The sequence below is a fragment of the Coregonus lavaretus genome, assembly GCF_964263955.1.
Source record: "Coregonus lavaretus genome assembly, contig: HAP1_SCAFFOLD_5674, whole genome shotgun sequence".
Lineage (NCBI taxonomy): Eukaryota > Metazoa > Chordata > Actinopteri > Salmoniformes > Salmonidae > Coregonus > Coregonus lavaretus.
In genome coordinates this window covers 1-9690 of record NW_028163643.1, presented here as the reverse complement: position 1 = coordinate 9690, position 9690 = coordinate 1, and the positions used below count along the sequence as shown (strand labels likewise).

General features: G+C 47.0%; 1 protein-coding gene across 2 annotated transcripts; it reads right to left on the bottom strand.

Moving 5' to 3' along the window:
- Positions 1-1286: 1286 nt before the first annotated feature.
- On the bottom strand, positions 1287-6073 carry LOC311117933 (kelch-like protein 5). Of its 2 annotated transcripts, XM_084192826.1 has the most exons (5): positions 5995-6067; positions 5178-5252; positions 3199-3336; positions 2851-3022; positions 1287-1773 (listed from the first exon to the last, which is right to left on the bottom strand). In XM_084192826.1, the coding sequence occupies exons 1-5, from the start codon at positions 6039-6041 to the stop codon at positions 1717-1719; spliced, it is 489 nt and encodes a 162-aa protein (XP_084048952.1). In that variant the 5' UTR covers positions 6042-6067; the 3' UTR covers positions 1287-1716. The 2 variants fall into 2 exon arrangements, with proteins under 2 accessions (XP_084048952.1, XP_084048951.1); XM_084192825.1 differs by lacking the exons at positions 1287-1773; positions 2851-3022; positions 3199-3336 and having other exon boundaries at positions 3978-5252; positions 5995-6073.
- Between the last annotated feature and the right edge of the window lie 3617 nt (positions 6074-9690).

Genomic DNA, 9690 nt, shown 5'->3' with positions numbered 1-9690 from the left:
TTCCAGGTTTTAAGGCAACAAAATAGGAAAAATGCCAAGGGGGGGGGGTGAATACTTTCTCAAACCACTGTATCAGGGATATATAGTGCCCTATGTGGCTTTGGTCAAATGTAGTGCACTATGTAGGGAATAGGGTGTAATCTGAGGGTACATACACTGTGTGGTAACACATTATATCTTCTTTCCATTGTCTCTCTCACTAACACACACCTCACCTTAACACACGGACTATAGCACGTTGATGATATAAGAGATGCTGTGGTTATCTACTGAGAAAATGACAAACAGGACCACACATGTTCTACCTATGAATGTACATAGTTACTATACAGGGAATAAAAGGTAATGGTTTACATTGGAATGTCTTAGTGCCTCAACAGTCCAACTCTCTTCCCCCCCCCTTTGTTTAACGGAACCGTCTGAGTAGTGTGTGTGTGTGTGTGTGTGTGTGTGTGTGTGTGTGTGTGTGTGTGTTTTGGCTCTAGATGTGTCAGTGTAGACATGAAGCCTGGCTCTCTCTCTCTGTCTGAGTTTACTATGTATACAGCAGATACACTCTCAGAGCCATGGATCACAGACACACACACACACAGATACACACAGACACACACACGCACACACACACACACACACACACACACACACACACACACACACAGATACACACAGACACACACACACACACACACACACACACACACACACACACCAGCTCTTATCTGATGTTCAGGCAGTTGAGGTGAATTGAGTAGCTACCTGACAGAGTACGGTCCAATAACACTGTCTGCTACTTGGACTGATTACGTCAACACACTATCTATCTATCTTCTCTCTGACTAGAGAGAGCGAGAGAGAGAGAGAGACAGAGAGAGAGAGAGAGAGATATGGAGAGAGAGAGGTAGAGAGAGAGAGAGGAAGAGAGAGAGAGAGAGATGGAGAGAGAGAGAGAGAGAGACAGAGAGACAGAGACAGAGAGAGAGAGAGAGAGAGAGAGCGAGAGAGAGAGAGAGAGGGAGAGACAGAGAGAGAGAGAGAGAGAGAGAGAGAGAGAGAGAGATATGGAGAGAGAGAGGTAGAGAGAGAGAGAGGTAGAGAGAGAGAGAGGAAGAGAGAGAGAGAGAGATGGAGAGAGAGGAAGAGAGAGAGAGAGAGAGAGAGAGAGACAGAGAGATAGAGAGAGAGAGACAGACAGAGAGAGAGAGAGCGAGAGAGAGATGGAGAGACAGAGAGAGAGAGAGGAAGAGAGAGAGAGGAAGAGAGAGAGAGAGAGAGAGAGAGAGAGAGAGAGAGAGAGAGAGAGAGAGAGAGAGAGAAAGAGAGCTCTTCAATCAGTAGTCAGTAATATCCTCTCTAACTCAATGTCTGTAATGTCTCTCTTGCTGGTTTGAGTGGAATGTTAGCGTTAAACCCTGGAGACAAGGAAGAATGGGAGGGTCCAACGAGTGTTCCGGTGTGAGTGTTCCGGCGTGAGTGTTCCGGCGTGAGTGTTCCGGCGTGAGTGTTCCGGTGTGAGTGTGTTCCCCCGTGAGTGTTCCGGCGTGAGTGTTCCAGTGTGAGTGTTCCGGTATGAGTGTTCCGGCGTGAGTGTTCCGGTGTGAGTGTTCCGGTGTGAGTGTTCCGGTATGAGTGTTCCGGTGTGAGTGTTCCGGTGTGAGTGTTCCGGTATGAGTGTTCCGGCGTGAGTGTTCCGGTGTGAGTGTTCCGGTGTGAGTGTGTTCAAAGTTTGACAGTCACCACACAGGCCCCAGCCCGGCCCAGACACAGTGGAGCCACCTAGAGGAAAAACACAGGAAAGAACAGATACATGATGACACCACTAAGACTAAAACCACCACTTCAAACCATGGTCTAGATTCAGTCAGATCGAGTGTTATTAAACAGTGTAGCACTGGATGAACACAGACCTTTACACACACCGATCACACACACATTAACATATTAACATAGAACACACACACACCGATCACACACACATTAACATATTAACATAGAACACACACACACACCGATCACACACACATTAACATATTAACATAGAACACACACACACACACACACTACCAGTCAATAGTTTGGACCCACCTACTCATTCAAGGGTTTTCCTTTATTTTTACTATTTTCTACATTGTATAATAATAGTGAAGACATCAAAACTATGAAATAACACATATGGAATCATGTAGTAACCAAAAAAGTGTTAAACAAATCAAAATATATTTTATATTTGAGATTTTTCAAATAGCCACCCTTTGCCTTGATGACAGCTTTGCACACTCTTGACATTCTCTCAACAAGCTTCATGAGGTAGTCACCTGGAATGCATTTCAATTAACAGGTGTGCCTTGTTAAAAGTTGAATTTGTGGAATTTCTTTCCTTCTTAATGCGTTTGAGCCAGTCCGTTGTGTTGTGACAAGGTAGGGGGGGTATACAGAAGATAGCCCTATTTGGTAAAAGACCAAGTCCATATTATGGCAAGAACAGCTCAAATAAGCAAAGAGAAACGACAGTCCATCATTACTTTAAGACATGAAGGTCAGTCAATATGGAACATTTCAAAAACTTTGAAAGTGGTATCAATATATTTAGATTTGTTTAACACTTTTTTGGTTACTACATGATTCCATATGTGTTATTTCATAGTTTTGATGTCTTCATAATTATTCTACAATGTAAAAAATAGTACAAATATAGAAAGAGGGAGAAACCTTTGACCAGTAAATGTAAATGTGTGTGTTCTATGTTAATATGTTAATGTGTGTGTGTGTGTGTGTTCTATGTTAATGTCTGTGTGTGTGTGTGTGTGTGTGTGTGTGTGTGTGTGTGTGATGTGTGTGTGTGTGTGTGTGTACCTGTGTCCACTCGTTGGTCTGGGGATCGTAGGCCTCGACAGTGTTCAGGTACACCGTTCCATCGTAACCGCCGACCGCATAGAGACGGTCTCCAAGGAGACACACACCAACAGCGTCACGACTGATACTCATGGGGGCTACCGCCGTCCACGCATCCGTCTGGGGGTCATACCTACACACACACACACACACACACACACACACACACACACACAGACACAGACACAGACACAGACACACACCCCATTGTTGAAGACCCCTTAAACATGTCCAACATTCATAGCACAATTACCTAAAACACTGTTAATAAACACCCCCCCCCCCCGACCCCGACCCCTGCCCCCTGACCTCTCCACACAGTCGCTGAGTCGTGATGCCAGGCTGGAGGCGGGAGCGTCATGTCCTCCAATAGCGTACAGGAAACCGTTCCAGGTAGCCACGCCCACCCCGCCGCGACGCTTCGCCATTGGAGCACAGCAGCTCCACCTGGTGGCGTGGAGGTCACAACACAACCTCATTCTCGTCACTGATACACACCCTGGTCAGTTTATTAGGTACACCCATCTAGTACCGGGTCAGACCCCCCCCCTTTGTCTCCAGAACAGCCTGCATGGATTCTACAAGGTGTCAGAAACGTTCTACAGGGATGTTGGTCCACAGGGACGTTGGTTCCATCTCATCCCAAATACGTTCTATTGAGTTTGGACAGCAACAATGTTCAGAGATGCTGTGGCGTTCAATTGTTGCTCAATTGGTATCAAGGGACCTAACGTGTGCCAGGAAAACATTCCCCACACCATTCCACCACAGCCACCAGCCTTTACCGTTGACACCAGGCAGGATGGGGCCATGGACTCATGCTGCTTATGCCAGATCCTGACTCTGACCCAACAGGAACCGAGATTCATCGGACCAGGACATGTTTTTCCACTCCTCAGTTGTCCAGTATTGGTGATGGCGTGCCCACTGGAGACGCTTCTTCTTGTTTTTAGCTGATAGGAGTGGAACCCGGTGTGGTCGTCTGCTGCAATAGCCCGTCCGTGACAAGGACCGACCAGTTGTGTGTTCCGAGAAGCCGTTCTGCAAACCACTGTTGTACTGCGCTGTTATTATAATTTTTTTTTTTTTTTTTTTTTTTTTAGTCATTTAGCAGACGCTCTTATCCAGAGCGACTTACAGGAGCAATTAGGGTTAAGTGCCTTGCTCAAGGGCACATCGACAGATTTTTCACCTAGTCGGCTCGGGGATTAGAACCAGCGACCTTTCGGTTACTGGCACAACGCTCTTACCCACTAAGCTACCTGCCTGTTTGTGGTCCACCTCTCAGCTTGCACCATTCTCCTTCAACCTGTCATCAACCAGCTGTGTTCGCCCACAGGACTGCTGCTGACTGGATGTGTTCGCCCACAGGACTGCTGCTGACTGGATGTGTTCGCCCACAGGACTGCTGCTGACTGGATGTGTTCGCCCACAGGACTGCTGCTGACTGGATGTGTTCGCCCACAGGACGGCTGCTGACTGGATGTGTTCGCCCACAGGACTGCTGCTGACTGGATGTGTTCGCCCACAGGACTGCTGCTGACTGGATGTGTTCGCCCACAGGACTGCTGCTGACTGGATGTGTTCGCCCACAGGACTGCTGCTGACTGGATGTGTTCGCCCACAGGACTGCTGCTGACTGGATGTGTTCGCCCACAGGACTGCTGCTGACTGGATGTGTTCGCCCACAGGACTGCTGCTGACTGGATGTGTTCGCCCACAGGACTGCTGCTGACTGGATGTGTTCGCCCACAGGACTGCTGCTGACTGGATGTGTTCGCCCACAGGACTGCTGCTGACTGGATGTGTTCGCCCACAGGACTGCTGCTGACTGGATGTGTTCGCCCACAGGACGGCTGCTGACTGGATGTGTTCGCCCACAGGACTGCTGCTGACTGGATGTGTTCGCCCACAGGACTGCTGCTGACTGGATGTGTTCGCCCACAGGACGGCTGCTGACTGGATGTGTTTTTTTGTTTGTTGCACCATTGTCTGTAAACCCTGGACACTGTCGTGTGTGAAAAGCCCAGGAGGCCGGCCGTTTCTGAGATACTGGATCCGGCGCGACTGGCACCGCCGATCATACCATGCTCAAAGTCACTTAGGTCACATGTTTTGCCCATTCTAACAGTAACTGAATGCCTTGATGCCTGTCTGCCTGCTTTATATAGCAAGTCACGGCCACTATGTGAACGGGGTGGTGTACCTAATAAACTGGCCGATGAGTGTATACACAAACACACACACAACCCATTGTTGAAGACCACTAAACATAGCCACATCCACACCTGTTGGTGTGGGGGTCAAAACACTCAACTGAGCGCAGACAGGAGCTTCCATCACGACCCCCTACTGCATACAACCTGGAGTGGGAGGGAGGGAGAGAGAGAGAGAGAGAGAGAGAGAGAGAGAGAGAGAGAGACAGAGAGAGAGACGGAGAGAGAGAGAGACAAAGAGAGAGAGAGAGACAGAGAGAGAGAGAGAGAGAGAGAGACAGAGGGTGAGAGAGCGAGAGAGAGAGCGAGAGAGAGAGCGAGAGAGAGAGCGAGAGAGAGAGCGAGAGAGCGAGAGAGAGAGAGAGAGAGAGAGAGAGAGAAAATGGTGTCATCTGTCTGTCTTTACACCACTGATACACACAGGCAGACAGACAGGCAGACACACAGGCAGGCAGGCAGGCAGACAGACACATAGACAGACAGACATAATTACTACTCTGTGGAAACCTCACTCTGTCTGAATGGGGACCCTTTAGCGACAGATGCATGTGTGTTTAAAGGGAAGGGGAAGCGGAACGGAAGCAGTCGATCAAGTAATGAGCTCCATCAGACAAGAAGCCCAGGAATTCATTCTCTCTCTCTCTCTCTCTCTCTCTCTCTCTGTCTCTCTCTCTCTGCCTCTCTCTCTCCCTCCCTCTCTCCCTCCCTCCCTCTCCCTCTCTCTCTCCCTCTCTCCCTCTCCCCCTCTCCCTCTCCCTCTCCCCCTCTCCCTCTCTCCCTCTCTCCCTCTCCCTCCCTCTCTCCCTCCCTCTCCCTCCCTCTCTCCCTCTCCCTCTCTCTCCCCCTCTCCCTCTCCCTCCAGTCTCCAGTACTGTGTGAGTGAACCTACTTTCCGTTGAGGACAGCTACTCCTACAGTAGATCGAGGTGTTGCCATGCTGGCGATGAAGCTCCACTGACGAGCCTGAGGATCCCACCTGGAACACACACACACACACACACACACACAAACACACACACAAACACACACACAAACACACACACACACACATACACACACACACACACACATACACACAAACACACATATACACACACACACCCGTTAACACACAGACATCTTATATATACAGTGAGGGAAAAAAGTATTTGATCCCCTGCTGATTTTGTACGTTTGCCCACTGACAAAGAAATGATCAGTCTATAATTTTAATGGTAGGTTTATTTGAACAGTGAGAGACAGAACAACAACAAAAAATCCAGAAAAACGCATGTCAAAAATGTTATAAATTGATTTGCATTTTAAATGAGGGAAATAAGTATTTGACCCCTCTGCAAAACATGACTTAGTACTTGGTGGCAAAACCCTTGTTGACAATCACAGAGGTCAGACGTTTCTTGTAGTTGGCCACCAGGTTTGCACACATCTCAGGAGGGATTTTGTTCCACTCCTCTTTGCAGATCTTCTCCAAGTCATTAAGGTTTCGAGGCTGACGTTTGGCAACTCGAACCTTCAGCTCCCTCCACAGATTTTCTATGGGATTAAGGTCTGGAGACTGGCTAGGCCCCTCCAGGACCTTCATGTGCTTCTTCTTGAGCCACTCCTTTGTTGCCTTGGCCGTGTGTTTTGGGTCATTGTCATGCTGGAATACCCATCCACGACCCATTTTCAATGCCCTGGCTGAGGGAAGGAGGTTCTCACCCAAGATTTGACGGTACATGGCCCCGTCCATCGTCCCTTTGATGCGGTGAAGTTGTCCTGTCCCCTTAGCAGATAAACACCCCCAAAGCATAATGTTTCCACCTCTATGTTTGACCGTGGGGATGGTGTTCTTGGGTTCATAGGCAGCATTCCTCCTCCTCCAAACACGGCGAGTTGAGTTGATGCCAAAGAGCTCGATTTTGGTCTCATCTGACCACAACACTTTCACCCAGTTCTCCTCTGAATCATTCAGATGTTCATTGGCAAACTTCAGACAGGCCTGTATATGTGCTTTCTTGAGCAGGGGGACCTTGCGGGCGCTGCAGGATTTCAGTCCTTCACGGCGTAGTGTGTTACCAATTGTTTTCTTGGTGACTATGGTCCCAGCTGCCTTGAGATCATTGACAAGATCCTCCCGTGTAGTTCTGGGCTGATTCCTCACCGTTCTCATGATCATTGCAACTCCACGAGGTGAGATCTTGCATGGAGCCCCAGGCCGAGTGAGATTGACAGTTATTTTGTGTTTCTTCCATTTGCGAATAATCACACCAACTGTTGTCACCTTCTCACCAAGCTGCTTGGCGATGGTCTTGTAGCCCATTCCAGCCTTGTGTAGGTCTACAATCTTGTCCCTGACATCCTTGGAGAGCTCTTTGGTCTTGGCCATGGTGGAGAGTTTGGAATCTGATTGATTGATTGCTTCTGTGGACAGGTGTCTTTTATACAGGTAACAAACTGAGATTAGGAGCACTCCCTTTAAGAGTGTGCTCCTAATCTCAGCTCGTTACCTGTATAAAAGACACCTGGGAGCCAGAAATCTTTCTGATTGAGAGGGGGTCAAATACTTATTTCCCTCATTAAAATTCAAATCAATTTATAAAAATGTTTGACATGCGTTTTTCTGGATTTTTTGTTGTTATTCTGCCTCTCAATGTTCAAATAAACCTACCATTAAAATTATAGACTGATCATTGTCTTTGTGGCAAACGTACAAAATCAGCAGGGGATCAAATACTTTTTTCCCTCACTGTATATACATACACAGTATATATAGAGAGAGAGACACAGAGAGAGAGAGAGAGAGAGAGAGAGAGAGAGAGAGAGAGAGAGAGAGAGAGAGAGAGACAGAGAGAGAGAGAGACAGAGAGAGAGCGAGAGAGAGACAGAGAGAGACAGAGAGAGAGAGAGACAGAGAGAGAGAGAGAGACAGAGAGAGAGAAGAGAGAGAGAGAGACAGAGAGAGAGAGAGACAGAGAGAGAGAGAGAGAGAGACAGAGAGAGAGAAAGAGAGAGACAGAGAGAGACAGAGAGAGAGAAAGAGAGAGACAGAGAGAGAGAGAGAGAGAGAGAGAGAGAGAAAGACAGAGAGAGAGAGAGAGAGAGAGAGAGAGAGAGAGAGACAGAGAGAGAGAGAGACAGAGAGAGAGAGAGAGACAGAGAGGAGAGAAAGAGAGAGAGAGAGACAGAGAGAGAGAGAGAGAGAGAGAGAGAGAGACAGAGAGAGAGAAAGAGAGAGACAGAGAGAGAGAGAGAGACAGAGAGAGAGAAAGAGAGAGACAGAGAGAGAGAGAGAGAGAGAGAGAGAGAGAGAGAGAAAGACAGAGAGAGAGAGAGCAGAGAGAGAGAGATAGAGAGAGAGAGAAGAGAGAGAGAGAGAGAGAGAGAGAGAGAGAGAGGAGAGGACCAGAGACAGAGAGACAGAGAGAGAGAGAGAGAGAGAGAGAGAAAGACAGAGAGAGGAGAGAGAGAGAGAGAGAGAGGAGAGAGAGAGAGAGAGAGAGAGAGAGAGAGAGAGGAGAGAGACAGAGAGACAGAGAGAGAGAGAGAGAGAGAGAGAGAAGAGGAGAGAGAGAGAGAGAGAGGAGAGAGATAGAGAGAGAGAGAGAGAGAGAGAGAGAAAGAAAGAGAGAGAGAGAGACAGAGAGAGAGAGAGAGAGAGAGAGAGAGAGAGAGAGAGAGAGAGAGAGAGAGACAGGGAGAGAGAGAGAGAGAGAGAGAGAGAGAGAGAGAGAGAGAGAGAGAGAGAGAGAGAGAGAGAGAGAGAGACAGTGTGTGTATGTTTATTTAATTATTTTCCATTTCTAGTAATATGACCAGACCAGTATAGTAATATGACCAGACCAGTAAAAGTAATATGACCAGACCAGTAAGTAATATGACCAGACCTGAGTATAGTAATATGAACAGACAGTAAAGTAATATGACCAGACCAGTAAAGTAATATGACCAGACAGTATAGTAATATGACCAGCCAGTAAAGTAATATGACCAGACCAGTAAAGTAATATGACCAGACCAGTATAGTAATATGACCAGACCAGTAAAGTAATATGACCAGACCAGTAAAGTAATAGACCAGACCAGTATAGTAATATGAACAGACCAGTAAAGTAATATGACCAGACCAGTATAGTAATATGACCAGACCAGTATAGTAATATGACCAGACCAGTAAAGTAATATGACCAGACCAGTATAGTAATATGACCAGACCAGTATAGTAATATGACCAGACCAGTAAAGTAATATGACCAGACCAGTAAAAGTAATATGACCAGACCAGTATAGTAATATGACCAGACCAGTAAAGTAATATGACCAGGACCAGTATAGTAATATGAACAGACCAGTATAGTAATATGACCAGACCAGTATAGTAATATGACCAGACCAGTATAGTAATATGACCAGACCAGTATAGTAATATGACCAGACCAGTATAGTAATATGACCAGACCAGTAAAGTAATATGACCACACCAGTATAGTAATATGACCAGACCAGTATTGTAATATGACCAGACCAGTAAAGTAATATGACCAGACCAGTAAAGTAATATGAACAGACCAGTATAGTAATATGAACAGACCAGTAAAGTAATATG

Excerpts from the sequence above, each read along its gene's own strand:
- LOC311117933 (XM_084192825.1), bottom strand. The coding sequence starts at position 4,878 with ATGGTGCAACAAACAAAAAAACACATCCAGTCAGCAGCCGTCCTGTGG.